Here is a 25,025-nt window from a genome sequence, read left to right as displayed (position 1 = left end):
GCACCATTTCAAGCTTGTTGGCCTATCGGTAGTGGGTGGGCAGGTACTGTGGTGTTCCAATCATGCGAACACAGTTATGAAGTATAACTCCACAATATGAGAGATGCCAAAAGGTGTATATAGTAATAAACACTAAATAAAAATATATGCACAAGGAATAATACATTATGAGCTTGAAATTCACTGGGATGGCATGATTGCAACACCAGGGTACCTGACCACCCACTGACGATAGACCTACAAGCCTTGAAACATTGCCGTCTGAGAATAAGTAACAATACTTTTCTCCATTGGTGAAGTGTTACTTATTCGAGGAAGTGGAATATATGGTAACTTGTTGTGATGGTAGTCATAATGAGATATAAATTAAATCAATGCCTTTTATACTACAATTGTAGTTCACTATTATGAGCAAAAAATGGTTGTATTATCACCTAAGTTCTATAGTCTATAATGTCAAGCATAATACAAATGGCGACTTCTTCAAAGGAAGTTTGAAGAGGAATATGTTTGAATGAGATTCTAGAGTCCACTAAGATATATATATACCAGTTCAAAGAAACTAGTGTGTGTGTGTGTGTGTGTGTGTGTGTGTGTGTGTGTGTGTGTGTGTGTGTGTGTGTGTGTGTGTGTGTGTGTGTGTGTGTGTACACCAGTTCAAAGAAAGTGCATCACCTAGGAATTTCACATTTCTAACCCTTTTCCACGATGGTATGTTACATTAATGGCTAGCATCACAAATAGAAGTATAAACAAAAGATATTTATTACTAGTTAAGGCAAGGGCAGGACACAGCTCGAAGACATGATGACATATGGACTAAGAAAATAACAGAATGGTACCCAAGTGGGCTAAGAGTAAATCTGGAAGACAACAATGGAGATGGACAGATGAAATTCATGGGTTTGTGGGTAGTAATTTGGCCATTGCACAAAACAGAAGGAACTGGAAAGTTGCTGGAGAGGCCTTCATCCTGCAGTGGATTGAAAATGGCTGATGATGAAGGCAAAGCTAAGTACAGTAAACCCCCACTATTCGTGGTATCTGTATTCGCGGTTGCTGATTTAATATAAAATGAAACCTAAAAAAATGTGAATTTTAAAGCACCATGAACATTTTCTGCCATAAAAAACATGGTCGTGGCTAAAATTATCTTTCCCGGTCAAAACAGCGCTTAGTGGGGGGGGGAGCAAAATCGCGAGCGTGGATTTTTCTCGCTAATCCTTGTTCAGTATGTGTTATGTGCTTGTCATGGAAGGTTTCATCATTTGCTTTTAATTTATATGCTTATAAATTGAATAAATTTATCAATTTATAAATTGATATCTTACAAAAGTGATAAATCTACTGTTTTGCGGTGTAAACCAGACTTTTTCGAGTGTGTTAATGGAAGAAAGTGACTTTATTGTGGACAAGTTTTTTCTAACCTGTACAAAAATATGGCGACGAATAACAAGGGAAATGTGAAAAGATCAAAGAAGGTGATGACATTAGAGAATAAAATTGAGTTATTAGATAAAATTTCTAATGGTGAAAGTGTCTTCTCGGTGGCAAAACATTATATTTGCTCTGTAACTCGTGATGTTAAATTAGAAAAAATGGAAAAGGCTTTAAATCTGTGGATAGAAGACCGAACTCAAAATAAAATTCTGTTAAGTTCACTTATCATTCGTGAAAAAGCAAAACTCCTTTATCAACACTTTAGCGAAACTGGTGATAGCACTGGCGGGATAAGTTTTTTTTTTTTTTTTTTGCTAGCAAAGCCGTTGGTTTGAAAGATTTGTTTGAAATTTCTAATAAATATTACATTTAATATTAAATTGTTTCTTATTTTCATTTCGATGCCATATGCTTGCATTTCACTATGTACATAGTCATATTATGAAGGTACATAAAATACATACATAGACAAAATTTTAGACTAGTTTTTCTTATATATTTCATACTTTGGAACGGAACCCCTTTATTACTATGGGAGCCATAACTCAGTATTCGTGTTTTCGGTATTCGCGGCATTTCTCAGGAACGTAACCCCCGCGAATAGTGGGGGTTTACTGTAATATTTGATAGGTATGCTCAAAATATTCCCAAATGAGCATTTGCAACCTTTATACAACAGTTTCGGAAAACACAACAATTATGGCTGAAATGTTATCAGAAGCCCTCAATTTGCTTCAGTTTATCATTTTAATGGAAAACAAAATGAAAAGTTCACACCAGGTGCAAACTAATATTTATTTGAATCGCCTCTGGCCCTGATGACAGCGGCATACTCTCAGGGTATTGAAAAGATCAATTTCTGAAGATAATCAACAGATAGTTCATGGTTCCAAAATGAATTATGGCTTACTGAAGTTCACAAAGGGTCTTTGGTTTCTTTCTGGCAACTGCAGATTCCACACGATGCCAACAGTTCTCTATAGGATTCAAGCCCAGGCTGTTTCCTGGCCAGCTAAGAATTGTAATGGACTATTCTTCCAACCATTTTTTCAGCAGTAACAAATGTAAACACATTACTGTCAAACCTTTAATGCAGAAATGAAGCTAAAGTAACTACAGAAGTGCTCACTTACACTTTTCGCCCAATGACAAGGAGCACAGTCATCCCGAAAGATGCAGTTACTTGCAGGTTGAAATGGTCTCTAATGGTTGGCAGCAATTTGCCTTCCAATATAGCCAGCTATTCATTCGCATTTACAGAACCTTTTATAAACTGCAGGTGACCTACTCTGCAATACGAAATGCACCCCCATATCATTTGGCTAGAAGGGAATTTCACTGTAGACGCCATACAGTCTGGACAGTATTCTTCACCATGTCTATGGCGAATCGTTTGTCTCCCATCAGAGCCAAACAGGTTGAATTTCTTCTCATCCGAGAAAATAACTGACCTCCACTGCCCGGGGGTCTATTTGACATACTCTTTACATCAAATTAATCATGCCTTTTTCATTTTTAGTGTGAGGAGCGGCTTCTTCTTAGGACGATGGGCTACAAGTCCATTTTTGAAGAGGCATCTTCTGACTGTTACTGTGCTTGCTACAACTCCTGTATGTTCTTCCTATTCTCTTTTCACCTCAGACAAAGAAGCTTTATGGTTTTTAAGGCATAAGTGCTTCAAAACATTGTCCTGTTTTGTTGTAGAGATTTGTCTGCATCCGGTTCCTTTTTTCCTATCAGCAGAACCAGTATGTTGAGTTTGGAAAGAAATCTACTCACTGTCGACTGATTACAAGACACTCTATAAGCAATACGAAGGGAAAAACATCCTTCCTCACGTAAAGCAACAATAGCACTCTTTCGTCATGGCATCAACTGCATGTAACTCACCATCCTGACACAAACAAGGAATGACTGCAATTCTTGCAGAGCATGCTTATATAACTGAAAGCAACAGCTGATGCAATTAGGTCATCACCTGCGTGTGTCAATCTTAATCTGATGCAATTCGTAAGAAATATTTACATATGCTTACATTATTTGGAAGACAATTACAATTTTATGGACTGATGCACTTTCTTTGAACACCTGTGTGTGTGTGTGTGTGTGTGTGTGTGTGTGTGTGTGTGTGTGTGTGTGTGTGTGTGTGTGTGTGTGTGTGTGTGTGTGTGTGTGCGCGTGCGCACATTCAATGTGACTCTTTAAAAGTAAACGTTTAAAGAATTACGCATTCACCGAAACCATTTCATCTACTGTATACAAGATGCACCTAAAATTGCAAAGCAGCATTAAAGGATAGAAGAGTATACTTAATTTAATTATGTACATTTAATTTGATTTAATTTTCACACACACACACACACACACACACACACACACACACACACACACACACACATTACTCCCTTAAAATTGTAATTGTCATCTGAATAACGTAAGTATATGGCAATATTTCTTACATATTGCATCAGGTATATTACTTTCAGCTATATAAGCACACTCTGCAAGAGTTGTGATCATTCCTTGCTTGTGTCAGGATGGCGAGTTACGTGCAGTTGACGCCACAAAGAAAGAGTGCTATTGTTGCTTTACGTGAGGAAGGATGTTCTTCCTGTCATATTGCTTATAGAGTGTCTTGTAATCAGTCGACAGTGAGTAGATTTCTTTCCGAACTCAAGAATACCGGTTCTGCTGATAGGAAAAAAGGAACCGGACACAAATGAGTCTCTACGCCGAAACATGACTGCGTTTTGAAGCACTTATGCCTTAAAAACTGTAAAGCTTCTTCATCTGAGCTGAAAAGAGAATGGGAAGAACATACAGGAGTGGTAGCAAATGCAGTAACAGTCAGAAGACGCCTCTTCAAAAATGGACTTGTAGCTCATCATCCTAAGAAGAAGCTTTCCTTACACAAAAAATAAAAAAAAGGCCCGATTAATTTGGTGTAAGGAGCATGTCAAATGGACCCCGAGTAGTGGAAGTCAGTTATTTTCTTGGATGAAAAGAAATTCAACCTGCATGGCTCTGAAGGGAGACAAACGATTCGCCATAGACGTGGTGAAGAATACCATCCAGACTGTATGATGTCTACAGTGAAATTCCCTCCCAGCCAAATGATATGGGGGTGCATTTCGTATTGCAGAGTAGGTCACCTGCAGTTTATAAAAGGTTCTTGTAAATGCGAATGAATAGCTGGCTATATTGGAAGGCAAATTGCTGCCAACCATTAGAGACCATTTCAACATGCCAAGTAACTGCATCTTTCAGGATGACTGTGCTCCTTGTCATTGGGCGAAAAGTGTAAGTGGGCACTTCTGTAGTTACTTTAGCTTCATTTCTGCATTAGAGTTTCGACAGTAATGTGTTTACATTTGTTACTGGGGAAAAAATGGTTGGAGAACGGTCCATTACAACTATTAGCTGGCCAGGAAACAGCCCAGATCAAAATCATATAGAGAACTGTTGGCATTGTGTGGAATCTGCAGTTGCCAGAAAGAAACGAAAGACCCTTTGTGAATGTCAGGAAGCCATAATTCGTGTTTGGAACCACGAACTATCAGTTGATTATCTTCAAAAATTGATCTTATCAATACCTCGACAGTGTACTGCTGTCATCAGGGCCAGAGGCAGTTCCACTAAATATTAGTTTGCACCCGGTGAACTTTTCATTTTGTTTTCCATTTAAAATGATAAACTGAAGCAAATGAGGGCTTCTGATAACATTTCAGCCATAATTATTGTTGTAAAAAGGTTGCAAATGCTCATTTTGGAATATTTTGAGACAAATATTACTTAGCTTTGCCTTAACTATTTAATAAATATATGTTTTGTTTATATTTCTATTTGTGATGCTAGTCATCAATGAAACATACCATCATGAAAAAGGGTTAGAAATGTGAAATTCCTAGATGATGTTGCACTTTCTTTGAACACCAGTGTATACATACACACAAAATACTGCCATAAATATTCTCACATGTATTACTGCATGTAGCCACAAAATAAAAGGCCACAGGAACTCAAAACTCTGTGGGTTTATTCTTGAACACCCAACAAATGAAGCAACACAACACTAATTCAAAATGCCCTCCCCAATTTTTTTACACACAAAACCTCAAACGTTCTGGCCATTCTTCAATAGAAGTATACACAATGTCCAGCGGGAAATTGGCCATAGCATGCTCCAGTGATCTCTTCAGGCTCTCCAATTGGATATGCCTTTTACCATAGATGATGCCTTCCAAAATATCCTACAAGCGGTAATCAAGTGGATTAAGATCTGGGCTGGCAGGAGACCATTCGTCATGCTTGATGAACTCAAGCACATTCTCTGTCAGCCATGTTTGGGTGATCTTTGCCTTGTGGGGCAGGTGCTGAGTACTGTTGGAAGATGCAGTGCTGACCACAGAAGAGAGTCTGATTGAGGGGTCTCAAATGTGGCTCCAGAATATCATTCACGTACACCCTTGCACCGGTTTTCACCTCCTGAAAACAAAATTGCATCTTTGTTACATAGGAGACAAAACCATCACTGATGCTGGATGATGACCCCTTTCAACCCTTTTAATGGCCTCACATGTCTCTGCAGAGCTATGGGCATACACTTTGTCATTTTGATGGTTGTAACTCTCCTCAATAGTAAAAATCTTTTCATCTGTGAAGAGTATCTGTCAACTGTCAATGCTTACCATTCACTTACCAACACTGCAGTGCTTCTGATCTTTTCTTTTTTGCCTCCTTCCAATCAGATTTGGAGTTAGGAACTGTCCTTCTGTGGTAGGCACTCATCCCTAGATCACTTTTTACTATGCGTGAAATCGATCTTAGTGATATTCCTATTTCTCTGAACATGATTTTCTGTTTTCATAGGCGATTCCTATGAATTCTGTTCTTCACCACCTTGATAGCTGCAGGGGTTCTCATAGTTCTTCGGCGGCCAGACTGGAGTCTCTTGTTGTTCATTGTGTCCATCAATTACCCTGCGGACAAAGCTTCGGCTTATTCCAAGTGGTTTCAGAAGTTTGAAAATTGTAGGTGCATCCTTATGAACAGTAGCCTATGACAGTAGCCCTGTTTTCTTTATCTCCCCATTCCATTTTCACTGGCTTCCTTTACTAGTTGATGATACCTGTTAAAGAAAACCATATGTTAGTACTACACATGATGCCAAACCCACAGCTCTGTGATATCGTTTTCTATTTTTACAGGAGTCTTACTTTTGTGACAGTATTTATGGCGGTACTGTGTGTGTGGGGGGGGTGTAGTTTTTTGATATTGGGAAGAATTTGTGTAGTTATTTGTATGTATACAGGATCATATTGAGAGATCAGCTCAGAGACCATCATGTTACTAATTAAACCTTCGAAATTCCACTGATTATGTGTTCCATCATTTGGTTTTTATAGTAGGAAGATGGATCTGTCTGCTTTTTATAAATAGATGGTTTATGGAAATCATCCCCCCCCAACAAATGCTATCCTCTATAACTCTTATAACTCTGCTTAGTAGAGAAAAACACCCAGTTTCTATATCATCTGTTTGTATTTCAAGTCCGTCATAGCTGGTTGTATCATTTGTATCCATACTAGCCTAGCTGGTGTCACTCTCACCTAAACAGGATCTGGTTTATACGATTTCTTTGCAACTTGACAATGGGGAGGGCTGTTGCATAGAACTGTAAGTAGCATATTATTGCTTTAATCATATTATTGTAGCATATTATTGCTTTATGAAACAGTAAATATTCTGGTATATAATATATTCTACTATATTACATCATGTCTCAAGGCTCAGATACAATAGGGGGGAGTTAACATCCAATGCACAATGACATCTACCTGACCTAATCTGTAAAACTATATTTAATAAAGATAAATGCACAAGGTATTTATATATAAACTATATGCGAATGAAATGTATTATTTAAAGATCCTTTAAATGTCTTACTCTCCTTTAACTTAACTTTCAGGCATTCTTTGACATTAAGTGATGCAGGATGTTTGACACGTGCATTCTTTTAAAGCAATTTTCATACATTTATTAAAAAAAAAAAAAAAAAAAACTTCAGAGAAATAAGAACACTAGAATATAAACTTACATTACAACTGTGATTGATGAACCTGGCCAAATTTCCACATTTTGTAGCATCTATGATGGTTTCCACATCAACCCTAAAGAGATAGGAGCTACCAATTCCTAGTTCTGTGTATTTAGTTTCTCGTAAATCTGCGACCACCGGCCTAACCATCTGACCAACATATTCAATTACCATTTCATCGGCTGCAATTGGTTCTAATGCAAATAACCCCCAATCATGGATACGACTCTTAGCAAATTTCAATTGCTTCTTTCGGAACTGAAAGTAAAGCACAATAAAAAAAAATTATCTTTCTTTCAAGTTATAAAATTTTATTCATTTTTAAAAGAATATGTATATGGGTAATTCAAGATTAACCTGGACCTTATTTAAGAAACTCATACAGATAGAAAAACCACTTATGGCAGGACATAGCAATGCTGCTCTTACTTCTTGCCACAGAATAACTGTGCATCTAGAATTTGTGCAATAGACAATGCAAGATGGCACTGGATTCTGTTACTCTGAATATGGCACAGTGCTCTACTATACAAATTTCTCAAGAAAAAGAATATATGAAATCTGTTGAAAAGACCTTATTATATACAAATGTGCATGAAAAATACAATAAATTTTTAGAGGCCATAAAGCAGTCAAGTTAACAGTTGTCAGTGTGAATATTTCAAACATCCATGAAGCGATTTTGGAAAACAGGTGTATTAGTGTATGATACTGTATACAAACTGTGCTGATATGTTGGAAATTTGAAAACAATTGTTTGTAGCCAACAGCTATTCAAAATAGCAAGTGCACACACACACAATGAGTACGAAAGATGTTGTAATTTGGAAAGAAGGCACAGTGCCTAGCTATCTCCATTTGAACTCATTTGAAATGAAGAGAGATAGTTCCTGTAATGAATTGATTTTTACCTCAGATCTACTACCTCTGCAGATCATTTTCAATGATTGGAAATGGAGGGACATATTCCTGCAGAGAAATTGACTTTACCATTAAACATTTAATGGTAAAAAGCTGTTTGTTTGTTTAAGGGCTTTATGGCGTAAGGACAGAAAGGCCATAATGCGCCTAACTATGGTGATGTTAAATACATAGCTTATGTATATAAATGTTGTTGCAATTCATACTGTGTTGTACAGTTGTATCTGTTTAAGGAATGAAAAAACGTGTGGCATATCTGCCAGGAGGTCAGTAATACTGAAAGGAATGTTTGTCCTGGAAAAAGAGGTAAACACAGCTTGTCGGTCATTATTGTATTTGGGACAATCAATGAGTACATGTTGGACAGTGAGCTGAGTGTTGCAGTTTGTACGCAGTGATGGTAAAAAGCAACTTCTCTTAGAATGCCTCACCTTTAAATACCAATTATCACTCCACACCGCAAATGAACTAAATGTTTAACCTGTCAGTTGTGGTGCCAATTTTATTTAAATTTTTTATTATTTTATTTAATTTTTTTGAATTCTGCTAGAAGTATATGAATTCTTGATCTTTTAGTAATAGATTGCAATACTTATGAAATGTAATTTTCTACTTTTTTAAAATTCGAAATCCAAAACTTAAAAAGGTTGTTTTCCCATACTGTTATTTTCAAACAAAACAGGACTTTCTGTTGCTATTCACTGTACAGTGTGAAGCTCACACACTACTGTGGTTAATGACCAAGACTTCAAAGGATGTTTTGAAGATAATACAAATGTCCATATACCTTGATCCAGTCATAGTCTAGTGGTTAGCATGCACAGACTATTATGACTGTGGCAGTGAATATCTGGCTGCCATTAATAATTCAATATGTATGCAGTCATGAACAATTGCAAACTTTTCTAGCCTTGGCCATCTAGAGAATAAACAGAATTTTTTTTTTATATATTTTATAATTGTGCTGAAAATTTAATTTTTTTTAAAAATAGCATATACAGTAAACCCTCATTAAACCAGACTAATAGGGGCTGAGAGGTGTCCTTTTTAATGAAAGTCTGGATTATATGAAATATGCTTTGTATAATGTCTAGCGTGTAACACAGTTGTACACCTGGTTCAATTGATAACCCTCCTTTTGAAAAAAGGAGGGTTATCAATTGAACTCATTCAGTTGTTTCCTGAAAGGCTCAACAGCTTCAAAATCAGCACTAAGAATTGCCCCACACATTTTCTTGTTTGAAATGTTATGCCATCTTCTAAATCTAAAAAGCCGGCTCACTTTAAATTGTTCAATACCTAACTGTTTAGTCAGTCTCTCTGCTGCTGCTTGAATTTCTATTTCTCGCACAGCCAAACCAGACGAACGACGAAGTTGGGAAAACCATTTGTACACAGCATCATCTAGTGCTTTATCAGTAGGCATCCGCATTCATTTAACTTTACTTTTTTCTTTCTCCAAGTTAAACTTGAGAACAAAATTACAAATTTCACTTTTTTTCTTTTCAATGTCCGACACGGTTTGTTTTGCGATGCCATATTCAAGACAGATGCTGGACACTGAAGCTCCTTTTTTTTTTTCAAGTTTTTCTATCACGGATAGTTTATCGTGAAGAGAAAGTGTTTTATGCTTACGCTTCCATCCTACACTAGGCTTACTTAAAGACATTGTTTAACTGCACAGCACGAACAATAAAAGATAAAAGCACATAACTGCGGAGCAAACGACAAAAAAAACTGTCTGAACCGCAGCCTGGTTCAGACAGCCTGGTTCGCTGAACAAACAACCTGGTTCAGAGACCCAGGTTGTTTGTGCAGCATGAGTCATCATGGCCCAATGACCTCGGACACAATACAATATGACCTTTGAGCCCGATCGTCATTTGATTTTTACATTTTTAAATTTTTTTTAGAGCTGTCCGGATTAATGAGGGTTTACTGCACATAAAATATAAACATGAAACACTTAATTTTTAAAATTTATAAAATCATTAAATGTACAAAAATTCAGTATTATGCATACACGCACATTTCCACTTAGAACTCTGTTGGAAGCATGCTAAATGATCAGTAATATAGGTTATGTCAAATAAAAATAACAACCAAGAACAGTATCTAACTGTTCAGTATCTAATGAACAGTATCTAACTTACTATAGCAATAAAGTAATCCCATCCAATGAGAACCATATTTATCAACATAAAGCTGACCAAAGAATGTAATACAGATGGCCTGTCCTGTTATATCTTTTTCACATTTAATTCCAAGTAAACAATAATGTCTAACTTCCAAAACTACTGAAGTAAGACTAAGCATAATTAAAGAAGACAGACAGAATAACCATCACTAATCTTGATCCAGCAATCAATAAGCTTAATCCAGTGGTGGGCACCTAATCAGACCACATACCCACCACTAATAGGTAAAAAGCATTTCAAAAGTGATGAATAAAAAAATAAAAAAAATCCCAAAGGAACGTGCAGATAATTTTGGTTTTGCCAAAACATTAAAGTGAGAGACAGCAGAAACTGTAACTACAAGGGTGGAATTTTTATCTTTGGCCAATGTCAAAAAGTAAAAAATGAAAGGTAATGCAAGTGAATTCATATTATGAAAGAACATGTGTGGAATTGATTTGTGATTTCTTGCCACTATAATTTACAAGTGGGCGTTTAATACAGTCAAGACACCACACTACAGATTTCAACAGGAACATAATCATCATATGAACATAATTATAAGCAATTAGAAATGGTTATTATATTAGTTGATTTCATATATACATTACAGTGTGTTCACCAGTATAAATAATTACTCAGCTTTTTGAAGTAATTTTAAAAAGGTGAAAAATTATTTATACTGGTGAGCGGTGAAAACACTATAATGTATATGAAATCAGCTAATATGCTGGAAACATACTGGTATAGGCAGTCTTCTTGACATTCATTAAAATAGAAAATATTGTTTAATTTATGAATGTAGGAAGTACTTATGAGCATGAGAGGATTAGTGTTGTTGAATTCAACAATACTTTAACACACTGGCACCTACATCTTTTTATCATGGAGCCTAAAGTACTATACCAGGCGTTGGCAACCTTTTTTGGGTGAAGAGCCATTTTTGATCTAATTAAAAAAAAAAAAAAAAAAAAGGAATCTGAAGAGCCACACCTCAGCTCAAGCTGGGAGGAGGATGGGGGTGAGGGTTAAGAAATGGAACAGAGTGGGAAGGTATTTTATTAAAAAAATATTTTGAAATATTATTTATTAATACTAAAAAAACTTAAACATTCAATTAGGTACGAATTAATGTCCTCTTATTTCACTTGTTTAATAATACCACATCACTTATTGAAAAAGTCAAGTGATTTATAATATAAATTCACGTACCTATCACAAACACTATGTACACACAGATATTTTGTTCCTGTTTTAACTATTTTATACTTGCCACTGCTGCAACAATTAACCATCGACACCTTGTAGTACATGTGCTCTGCTGACTAGGCAAAGTAACCTGAGAAGTGTTTGCCACTTGTGCTGAAACTAATGCTATATTCACATTGCCACACTCACCTGCTGCACTTGTCGTACATGTGGACTTTTAAAGTTAAACAACCAAAGTTATATGTTCAAAGAGCAGCAGGTTGCCGACCCCTGTACTACACAAATATAAACACAATATTACTTCCATTTGTTAATTTTATTTATTTTGATTACAACTTAATTCTGAATATATATATATATTTTTTTTTTTTTAAACAATTCCTTTATTTCTTAGCTGGCTCTCAGCTCCAGAGGTTAACATAGGCTTATAAAAAGCATTAAAAACAGCTTGGCTTCTTGTTAATTTCTCTTTTGCTCTAAATAAATTTGTTTAACTAGGTTCCTACAATTCCAGTGTATATATATTCTAATGTTTATTTCCATTTGAAATGTTATAACTTCAGTATAGAATATTCCTAGACACAGAAATTAGTAACATAATACTTTTATCATATCGTATAATGTTACACAATATGATAAAAGTACTATGTATTTGTAGGAACTGTACACTAAATTTTCTTTGTTTCTATCAACTTTCACAGCTTTTGTTTTTATGCAGTCTTCTCGACATTCATTAAAATAGAAAATATTGTTTAATTTATGAATGTAGGAAGTACTTATGAGCATGAGTACTTCCTACATTCAAGTTTCTAAGTCATTCAAAGATTCCTCAAGATCTTGAAAGCTGCTATTTAACAGAACAATAACAGCTACATATAAGGATTCAATTTTTACACCTCTTGCACTAAAATGACCATAACTTACAATCCCTTATTAAATGGTCCTAAGAAAATTATAAAAAGAAATGGCAATAAAGTGCAGCCCAGTCTCTCTCTCTAAACTTTATACTCTCATTAAAAGATTATCTCACTGTATAAAGCAGGAGTGCACAAACCTCCCCCCCCCCAAGAGGAAAAAAGAAGGGTCACCAATTAAAAATAAACATTGAAAAAAAAAAAAAAAATCATACCCATACATAATACTTTTATCACATTGTGTGACATTGTAGTTCCTACAATGTTACGCGATATGATAAAAGTACTATGTATTGTAGGAACTATAAAACTGCAGCCATTATCAATCCACTGCAGGATGGAAGCCTCCTCAACAATTCATGTTGAGGCAAATGGACCATAATCTGCCACACAGTGCGAGTTAGCAGATTGACCATATTTAGCACTCAGGGGCTTGAACCCCGGTCTACTCAAAGAGCGTGTGCTACTGCACTCCCACTCCTTACCACTCAGCTACTGTGAAATAAACTAGGAGAACACTTCCTAGTTCATTTCACAAATATACATGGTCTCAATTCTAATCTGAACGATGTCCATTTCCACTTGCAGTCTGCCAAACCTAATGTACTTTTTCTGACAGAATCTCAATTATTGGTTGATTCAACTACTGCTCATCTCAGTTACCAAATTATTCGCTGTATGATTCCTTTCGTCTCAAAGGTGGTACTTGTGCATATGTCAATTCCAATATTCCATGTCAGAAACTTGGTAATTTGGAATCTCCTCTTTTCAATCTTCTCTGGCTTAAAATCTTTCTACCTCATTCTGTCAAATTCATCTGTTGTCTCTACCGTTCTCCCAGCTCCACTAATCACTTGGAGCTCTTTGACTTCATCTCTTTGCACTTTACTTTCTCCAGTCCAACTTGATTCGTGGCTGCTTCAGAAATGTCATTCAGCAACTGACACACAAAAAGAGGAAGAAAAGAAGTCGGCATAGGGTGTTGGATGAAAACTTAATAAAAATTTGGAATATTCTACAAAAACTTTATTATAAAATTATTTTTACTTATTATTTTTGGGGGCCATAGTCTAACGAAGGACCCTTAAAATGTCACTTGGTTGTCTGCATATCTTTGTGTCTGTCACAGCATTGTATCTCTGGAACCACTCAACCTACTGACTAGAAATTTTGCGTGGGTTTGCACATCAAGTGGGCCAACATAACGCCATATTGATCATTGTTGATAAAAATTTGCCTGAGAAATGGAGGGGGGTTTTAATGTTGGGGGATAAAAATGTTGTCGACAACCTATAGCTACACCGTTGGAAAAAGCTCAACGAGTATGTTTAAAATATAATTTTAAAATTAAAAATGGTGGCGCCAGACAGGAAAATGTGAGTAATTTGTGTCTCCCTCTCTATTTCTGTCGCTAACGGAGCTAAAAATTTAAAAATCACATTAGCTATGCGTTATTCAATGTTTATCAAGGGAAAATTACTTCGATTGAAATTTATCATTTATAATTAAATGATAAATTATGTGTTAAAATTAAAAAAAAAAAAAATTTTTTTATTGCACTTCGATAGCACACTTCTTTGTACTAAGTAACTCTCCTTTTGGTGAGAAAAAGGTTGCTAAATAGTTAGTTAATAATTCCGTAAAGGTCATTTATAAATTTTGCGACGAGAAGTATTTCATAACAATTTTCAAAGCTGGAGTTGTCCCGGCAAGGAGGTACTCAGAGAGTCAGTGTTGAGGCAGTGGTGGAGAGGCACCTGCATGGTCCTCACCTACCAGTCGCTTCTCCTCCGAGACTTTAATCGCTTCTCCAAAGAAGTCGGAGTCGCTTCTTCCACCCTTGGCATTCACAACAACTGGAAAGACTCAGATAACTTTTTCATTATTTCCTAAGTTTTAGGCCAAGTTGGGGTACTAGAAACTTTTTTCAGTTACCATAAAGCTCTCTATTCGAGATACTACACTAACGACCATTTGTGTCATCCTTAGCGCCAGCACTCAGTAGTTGACCAATTTATTCATTTATTTTATTCACATTTTACTTATTTTTCTATATATACTTGAATGATTATATTTATACTTAATAAACTATGTTAATATACTAAATTTGTTGTTCTTATTCCAAAAGCATTACTATGAAAGTAACAATATCAGGGAAAAATATTTTTAGAGTACTTTTCATATCCTTTTAATTTTCAATTTTTCCTGATAGCAAAGAATGAGTACCAGTACCTATTTTTTTTTACAAAAAAAGCACTGGTTTATATTATATGTAGAATTTACCCTTTGTGGGTCTTGAATTTTACAAGCTTATGTTAATATACTATACCTTTGAATATCCTTTTCTAGATTTTTCTATTAAAATCACATAGCAGCCTTCAGGTTTTAGTTACTTTGGTCTATACCACTTAACTTTGTATATATATATATATCACTTTATACAATCTCCTTACAATAAAAACATCCAAAATATTTGGTTCCTTGGAATTACTTCTTATTCTTCCATCTGAAGTATAGATTGGATTCTTAACTACACTACCAATGGATTTGTCTGCTGGTTCTTTTTCCTGGGATACATCTACTATACTTTCCACAGTAAATTTTTACCTGTGGATGCTTCTGATTTGTTATTCCTGGAATTATTTACTGGTCATTCATGTTATAGTTGATTTTTTGGAATTACTTATTTTATACGGACTTTGATCACCTTTGGATCTTTAGTCAAGATGTTACTTTCATTCCTGGAAGTATACCTGTTCATAATTGGATTCTTAATCACACTACCATTGGTTATAATGTCAACTGATTCTTTTCCTTGGTCTCATTCACCTTCTTTCCACAGTTAATTCACACTTGATGCTTAAAGAAACCTGTAGTTTCTTCTAGTTTTAAATGTTTTCCATGGAATTACTACATATTCCCGGTCTTATTACATGTTATTTATATCCCTGGGATTTATTTCACTTCAAAACTGGATTCTTAACTACTACCATTGGATATAATGTCTACTGATTCTTTTTTCTTGGTTGCATTTACTTATATTTCCACAGAAAATACACACATAATACTACCTGTGGATGTGTATATTTTATATACACTGAATTATCTTCTGTACTTTAAATGTTTCCTTGGAATCGGTTCATACTCATGGGCCTATTACATGTTCTTTTAATACTGGATCTTTACTACACCATTTTAGGATCTCAAGTCACCATGTTACTTTTCCATGGATTTAAACCAGTCATTTTATCTTGGATGTAACTGCATGCAAATTTGAATAGGTTATCATTGTATTTATATCTAAAAATATTTATGATTCTTATTTACTTTCTCTGATGCGTTTAATATTCAGCTTATTATAACGTAGCCCTATCTTTTGGTATATGTATAAATGGTTTTTGACACAAAATTAACGGTAACGTTTAATTGTATATGACTTTATTACATTTAAAGCTATACTATTCCAATCGCATCTCTCACTTTTTTCCAAAACCTATTATAAATTATCTCCATGCACTCGTATTCTAAATACGACTATAGAGGTCACTACATTCCCAGTTTTTTGAATTTCCACGCTGCTTACTATTAACGTCCACTTTGCTGCTATAAATTGCTCTATCATGTAAATATATTGTTCACTTGGTTGAAACCTGCTTGCATTCAACTACTCTACTATACTGATGCACTTTATCTCCCCGCCTTTTTTCCACCAGACTGATTTTCACTTTGCATCACGTGTATTCCAGGTATCGCAGATGTTCACTTTCTTATTTTACTTTCGGTTTCATTTTAGATTCATTTTATCGGCATGTTCGACACACATCTATTTCTAAAAAAGCTTTTGGTATTAGATCCCTTTTATACTAACACTTACAAATGCCAAAGCCCTTACTATAAGATTGGGCCTCACAACCCCAGCAAGCTTAGTGTCTTTTAATTACTTTTTCTATGCTTTTTATCTTTCTGCTGTCTATTTATAATTTCTTCCTGTTCATTGAACTATTAGTGCAATATGAGGGTGAAACAAACGCTCCTACTATCCTACTTCTATTGCTATTTTTCTTCATTTATTTAAAATACTCCTCTTTCCATCCCCTTCCTCAATTTAATACCTCACCCTTATACCATTTGCTTGTTCTAAATTGATTTCCTATCTACACAAAATTAAATCCTACAATAAGTTCTACATATTCATTTTAACATTTTTCTATTTTAACTAAATTATTTATACCTCAATAAATTACACTGTTGGGACTACCTTGTCCATACTGTATCCGAAAGTGCTAATTTCTTTATCATGACTTGTTTTGGCCATTCACTTTTCTTCTACTACTATGGACAAGTATAGAAACACAGTTCCTGATACATGGTCAGGTGTAGTCCCCTGATGAAATACCTCATCATGTATCAATAATTATTTCTGTTGACATCAGATCTTGTATATTTGCATTACTTATATTCGACCATTTTCTAAATATATTCTCCCCATATCTGATGATATAACATTAATTTTTAATTCCATTTTATTTGTATTATATTATTATTTTGATGTACTAATTTTCTTTTACAGTTCCCCCACTTTATATTGGCTTGGTAATTCAGCCCATAACTTTTTTTTTTTTTTTTTTTCAATTTATCATAACCTCTAGGATTTTAACATTCTTTCACCTTTCACAAATCTACTATACTTCTTTTTCTACTTTCCTCACCCTGCTGGTTGCTGGCACTTTGTATAACTATCACATCCATTTATGCATATTTAATTCAATATATTAATACATCTTGTCCAGCAACCATAATGAAATATAGGCAAGTAGATTACATAAGTGTATGGGTAAGGAGTGCTGACCTGACAGATGTAACTACAATGGAAAAAATTAAAAGTGCCTGAAAAATAAAAGCAGATTATCTAAAAAATTATATAAATAAAATTGAATGAAAATATATAAATGGTACCTAATGCTGTAGATCCTAAGATTTTAACTACATCATCAGCAGACAGAAAAAGCGAGTTAATCTAATTATAGATCTAATCTATTTGCTTATATTTCATTATGGTTGCTAGGCATTTCTGCTATTACTAGCAGTGTCCTGGATCCATAATTACAATATATATTTTTTTCGTTCTTTTTTAGACATTCCGTTTTATCACAACAACCTATCATTATTATAAATTATATAATATATGTGTCTAGCAAGTGATTAGAACTTTCGAGCTGCTTATTTATCACAATTAGCCACTGCTATTCCACTGAACTACTCGTTACGTGCTATGATATTTGGGCCAAAACAGCGATACAACAGTGGTACAAATAATAAGTTGCAATTTATAAAATCACTAGCTAAATTTAAAAATAAACTAACAAATGTGCCTAAGACTTAAAGTTTGTCAAACACAATGTAACGTGTTAATTAATCAAAATACAGTAAAAATTTCCTAATAACATCTGTTTCTATGAGCTCAAAATTTTACTCATGCCAAGTTCCTGTATATCAACCAAGTGTAATGATATGTTAATTTTATTTGTTAACTTCTTACCAAGCACAGGCATTACTTGAGCACGTGTAGATAGAGTAGATACAACTACAAGCAGATCACAACACCCAAAAATAAATATGAAAATTCCAGAATAATAACCAAATTTAATTAGCGATTATCTAAAAAATATTGATATTAGGCAATAAATAAATAAATATATAAATAATCTGATGAAGACAAAAAATATGAAAGAAAATTAAAATGGTTATGATATTATTAGAACGTCAGCAGGAAAGCATTATAATGAAGAGTGTTAATTGTACAAGCAGGGCACAGCCTCAGTCTGTAAGTAACACTAAAACTAAGTTTGCTCAATGCTACATACAGACTTCAGCCATCTGATAGATGTATAATGTTTTATAGCTCTCTCATAGCATAGAGCCTCTGTGCTAAATTTGTTCAGGAACATTAAGAAGACAGTTTATTTATATATACAAGTATTTGCATAACCTAAATAATACCTTTAATTGGTTAAATTTGAGCAAGTCACTAGTGACATCAGAATCACCAAATGAAGTTAACAGCCTTCTCTGATTAGACCGTGCTTCTCGTGTGGACTGAGCAGCTGTTTTCCCTTTACTTGCAGGATCCTATGAAAAAATACATATAAAAAAATAAATAAGTATATAGAAAGTGTTATCTTGAATCTAGTGTATGTATGCATTTGAGGGTATTTGATAATATAAACAAGAGATGTGATGCTCAATACATTCTATGTTGATTTCAATATTTGTAAAAGAATATTTGGAAATAATAATAAAAAAAAACAAACCCAGTGTGTAACTGATATTGAATTTGGACTTCGTAATGTCCAACAAAAAGATTTATTTATTCAACTAGTTAACCAAGTGGTGAACAACATAAAAGAAACGCGACTTCCTAAATTGATAGACAAGACAGTTCAGATTTATGTGAACTTCAGGAAAATAAAGACATCATTCAGAGAGCAGATGAAGGAGATAGAGTTGTAATACTTGATAAACCTGGTTATATAAATAAGTTAGATTCAATTGAATCAGATACAATTGAATCAGAAGTAGACTCGCCACTATTTACCAATTTGGTCAATCAGTACAATAAGATGTTAACCATGTATTGAAAAAATGACTACATTACTATGGCTCAGTTAAAGGAATTGAAGGCCAGAACATACAACATTCCTGCACTTTTCGGTCAGGTAAAATTACATAAGAAAGGATTTCCCATTCATCCAACAATCGGTGGACAACATCTTGAATGCCATATTCAAGGAACTGGCGTTCCCAACTCTACAGGAACAAAATCATCTCTGTCAAGAAAACCTGAACTACAATACACAAATCATGGAGCGCCCCAAATTCCCCAGACATCAATCCCATCGAGCATCTGTAGTTTGTGTTGGAAATCTTGTAGCATCCATGCCTCGCTGAGCACGAGCTGTTTTGGCTGCATGTGGAGGACCAACATCATATTAGGTAAGTGGTCATAATGTTTTGGCTCATTGGTGTATAAAACCCTTTAGACAGGTGATACAGTTTGGGATAAAAAACTATGATACATTATATAATAACCGAGACTGTAGACTCGGCGATAATGACAATTTATTCTCATTGGATGTTACTTCGTTATATGTGAATTTAAATGTTGAATACACATTAGATATTTTTTGGGATATGTTAAATAATAACTCTAAACTGATTAATTATAGGACGCTTCCTATTAAAGAAATTTTTCACTTAATTAAACGATTAGTTGAAGCCAACTATATCACCTTTCGAGACAAAGTATACAAACAAATTTTTGGTTTGCCAATGGGCTTTAGTCTAAGTGGCTTAATATTAGAGGTCTATCTCGCAACGATTAAGCATATAAATTTGACGCCTTTTCTACCCTGTATCACATACTATGGGAGGTATTTAGACAATGTTCTGGTTATTACTGATAGCACTATCCAAGACATTTTACATTCGTTTAATAACATTCATCGTAGACTCAATTTTACATTGGAAAGAGAAAATACAGATACTAAGTCATTAAATTTTCTAAATTTCACACTTACTTGGGACTTGAATAAAATCCAATTTAATATCTATCGTAAACCAACAAACACCAGTATGCTTCTGTATTATAAAAGCTATCATCCATTCTCCAACAAAAGGTCTATAATCTCAATCTATTCAATGCTTTGGAAGAATCTGCTTTGGGCTCAGAAATACAGATATTAACCAGCAGATTCTTAAACAGGGGTTACCCCCCCTTGCTGCAATAAACCGAATCAGGATACAAACTAAGGATAGGATACAAAAAAACTACACTAAACCAACAATAGTGGCATCAAAAAATACTTTATTTCTGTTCCATGCATTGAACAGTGGCACATACAACTTAACAGATTCTTTAAAGATATCAAATTTAAAATCGTGGCCAGCCAATACAGAAATTACACACCATACTAAACAATCACTCAGTCCTTTCTTCATTCACAACACAAATAAATTACCTGGTATACAACATTTCTTGAGGTGATTGCAACTCGTCTTATCAAGGATCCATGCGGTTCCCTCTGAATTTTCGTGTTAAACAACATGCAGCCTCAGTTCGTGCTTCTCTTTCAGCAGTGTCAGAATTAGTTTTCATACCGTTAAACAAAAAACATACGTCTTTATTTAACAAGGCCAAAATACTCAGTGTCCAACATGTATACAAAACTATTAATTGCAGAAACTTTTGAAATTAAATTACATGAGAATTGTTAATGTTCCCGTTCCTATCTAATCTCCGATTCGTGGTCTTTTATGTGCCTCCGTGAAGACAAATAATCCCTATTTAAGATTCATGCTCGCACATATCCCGTAATTTTCATTCCTGTGATCACGACATATGGTCGAAAACCAGTGTAAGCTTCAGGACGGAAAATCGTTTTGCAAAACTGATGTTAAATTCTTTTATTTAATTTTTAATTGCATTCAATCGTTTTTAATTGTTTTCAATTTATTTTTACTGTAATGTTATATTCGTTTTAATTTCTAGAGCGTATTATACAGAAGTGATCTTATTTATCATATTGAGGTAAACAGGCTTCCATCTTTTGTTGTGGAAGCTAATAGCCTAAATAAATTTAAGGTTGAGCTAGATAAGCATTTGGAATGAATGGAGGGATGAATTTTTTTTTTTTTTTTTTTTTGGCTGACGCTGCATAAGCTCGCTTTCTTGCATCGTATACCTCTACTAATGCTAACTTCTCTTATTCTTTTACAGGCATTTGAGGGTATGTAAAAAAATTAGTTTGCTACATGTTAAGTAAAAGTACATGTTAAGTAAAGTTAAGTATTTAATCCAACAAAAATAACTTCTTTACTAAACTTACATTTTAATTATTTGGAAATTAACTGTGGATTAAAACTGAATAAAAGAATAACAATGGCCACATGTTATGGTTCATGCCTCTTCTAGGTCTTCTCTCGTAGCTTACAACAAAGGGAATATACAGTCTCTTTTCACCCTTGCGCCCAGGACTATTTGAGGACCAGGAGTGAAAAAAAAGACTGTCAGCCTTTTATTGCAGTCTCTTTTGATCTCAGCTAGAGGAAAATAGCCTGGAAGAGACAAACTATAACATACAGCCACTATAATTCTTTATTCTATCATGTTTATTTCATAGGACTCTAATGCATTAAGGGCTTATGCCTCAAGCTGTGAAAGAGTTAGACTATGTATATCTTAGTGCACTTGCATCATTTATACACAGCCAATTATAGATTAGCAAATTTGCAATAGCGGCATCGTTTAAGTTACATCTCATATTGTGAATACCTTCACGACGAGTTGCCATGACATTGCACTACAGTAGTGGTGCAATGTCATGGTGCAATTTCCAAAATAGTACAGTGAAACCTCTCTAAAGCACAGGCACCATTGGGTCAGATGCAAGTGTCCACTATGAAGAAATGTTCACTTTGCAGAGGTCAGCATAGCTTTCAATAATTCAAAAAAATATATAATAATAATAAAAATAAAATAAAATAATAAATAAATAAATAAAAATAATTCAGTGTAACTGGTTGCTCAATCAGGTTGTGTGTGTGTGTGTGTTTTTTATTATTGATTATCACTGTATGTGTTTCGATCAATTAAATTTTAATAAACAGCACAACTTTTAGTTAACACATAATTAACTACTAGTAAAAATGAATATAAATGGTTTTGTTTAGAAGATTTCATTTTTGTTATGGATAATTATATCACTTACTAGTTTTAGTCTTTAGTCATTCTTTTGCTCGCAATTTTTTTTAATATAATAGGATACACCCCCTTTAATATGTTCTCTGCCTTTACGCAAATAACAGTAAAATGGCACTGGGAGTTATGGGCTGCAATGCATATCTGAGTTCAAAATGCACCTAAGCAATGTGCCTTAATGCATCTGATCAATTATTCTTAAGTGGTCAATCAATGAGTGCCATAAACCTAAAGGCACAAGAAATTAAAAACTACTCTGTATTGGCACACTGGCTGAGTGCTTTGCAGTAATGCTTTTGTTTATAGACTTGGCACAGTTTTAATTGTTCTTTGCTTGTGTTGATGTTAGTTTACATGAATAAACTTTTTATAAAATTATAAGATTTGTTCTGATTTGCAGCTCCACAGAAAAGTGTTTGATTTTAGCAATGAATTCCAAACTTTTAATTTTCAACCATTATGTATGAATTTTTGGAATGCTGCAGGTGTCAGAATGTTAAATTTTTTTTTTTTTTTCTTCTTCATTCCTGAAAATTGTGGCACACTGAAAGCATTTTCTCTCACATTTGGATGGCAGTGAATGCAACAAAGATTGGTAGAGTTGTTAATGATCAGTGCCAAGCAGTGCTCCTTCAGTATGACTAGAAGCCTTCAAAGATGGTCAGAGAAGTGGCAGCTATGTTTTAATGCTGCTAAATGCAAGTTCTTACACTTGGAGGATAGCAACCCACAAATAAATTATACACGTGGTGGGGCTGAATTAAAAACAGTGGAGGAGGAAAGGGATCTAGGAGTTACAAGAATGGGTAGATAAAGTTTTTTGAACACGGTAAACAGGTAACCAGGACAGCCCATAGTGTCCTATGGATGATTTATCATACACTATCCTGTAGAGATAAGATCATAATCCCAATGTATAAGGCAATTGTAAAACCACATTTGGAATACCGTGTTCAAGTACGGAGACCTCATTTGAAGAAAAGACTGAGCTTCTTAAAAGGGTCCACAGATGGGCAACTCGAATGGTGAGATTGGCAGAAGGGCAACCATATGAGGAAAGACTGATTATGTGGGCTACAGAGCTTGGCAACCAAGCACCTTAGAGGTGACCTGATTGATGTTTATAAGGCTCTGAGAGGGATTAGTAAAATGAATAAATGTGGAATTCTCACTATTCCAAAGAAAACCAGAACTAGAGGTCATAAATTCAAATTACAGGGCTTGGGGTTTAAATTAGATTGTAGGAAGCTCTCTTTTAGCCAGTGAGTCATTGATAGCTGGAACAAGTTGCCCTCACAAGTAGTTGAGGCTGACAGTTTGAATAAATTCAAAGGTCTACTGGATACTTACCAGTGGAGGGAAGCATACAATTTGTGTTTTCACATCTACTTTTTTTTTTTTTTTTTGCCAGTGCAGAAAAACCCTGTGGCTTCCTTACACTATATGGCAAATATTATTAATATTAAATTTCTGCATACAGCCCAGCCCTAACACAAACAGCAAGAAATTCTATTTCTTAAAAAATTAACACACACTCAATGTCATGCCGGCAAAATCTCAACCGTATTTTGAGGGAAATCTGCATACATGAACAAACTTCAAACGTTGCAACTTAAATGAACACAATTTCTCACTGAAAGTGAAAGTGGTAGGCAATGGTATGGGGGAACTACCATCATCTCTCAGTCAAAAGGCTGGGCACCACTGTTGCTAAAGCAGTTAGGAAAGTAATATCAAGCATCACATTGCATTTTTATCAAATATAAATGGATATTGAATGTACAGTATGCTGACATACCTCTTTTACAAAATTAAAATGTTATTGCATGGTACAAAGCTGAAACCACTTACAAGTGATAGAGAATATCTTCAAGTTTTTATTTACTAGCTGGAGGATGTACTTGCTACAAAAGGTGACAACATAATTGCAAATGGAAATCACGAAAAAATTTATCAATAAAATTCTCTCCTATTGGTTTCGTTGTCGATCAACAGCTTCTGTACTACAAGTTGTAACTTGTATGGTTTCATCCTCAGACAGCAATATAAAATTACGCACTATTGACCTACAGTTTTGAGATTATGGTGCCATCTACTGCAGAACACACTTTTTCTGGTTGGTATATAAAAACTTTAAGATATCGTTTATCATCTGGAAATGGTTTCAAATTTGTATCATATAAATAAATAAATAAATTTTCTGTTTATACTCCGGGACGACCAAACGGTCAGAGGAGTTCACAAGATAGATAGAATACAAGAAACAACACCGTATTCAGTAGTCACGGGCTACCTTATCCAACAAAAATGTTTTTGTTTGTACAGATTTGTGGATGCAGAAAATCCTCATGGGGCTACTGGTCAAAATTATCTATGCAAAAGAAATGTATTAAGCTCTACTCCCACCAATTTTTTTTTGGTATGTATATACATACCACAAACAGAATACAGACTTGCTACAGTATTTTGTTTTGTTTTTTTGTAATGATTCTGGAAATAGTATATCTCTG

General features: G+C 34.6%; 1 protein-coding gene across 1 annotated transcript in view; it reads right to left on the bottom strand.

Annotated features, from left to right (window-relative positions):
- Nucleotides 1-25,025, bottom strand: part of Set1 (SET domain containing 1) — a 334,241-nt gene that overhangs the window by 25,168 nt on the left and 284,048 nt on the right. Inside the window, 2 exon segments of the mRNA XM_090389307.1 lie at nt 7,538-7,795; nt 18,759-18,887. Coding sequence (XP_090245433.1) covers nt 7,538-7,795; nt 18,759-18,887 — 387 coding nt within the window.

Source organism: Mastigoproctus giganteus, chromosome 2 (assembly GCF_048544385.1).
Source record: "Mastigoproctus giganteus isolate SK-2022 chromosome 2, ASM4854438v1, whole genome shotgun sequence".
In the NCBI taxonomy this organism is placed as follows: domain Eukaryota; kingdom Metazoa; phylum Arthropoda; class Arachnida; order Uropygi; family Thelyphonidae; genus Mastigoproctus; species Mastigoproctus giganteus.
This window is presented reverse-complemented; position numbering and strand designations above follow the sequence as displayed.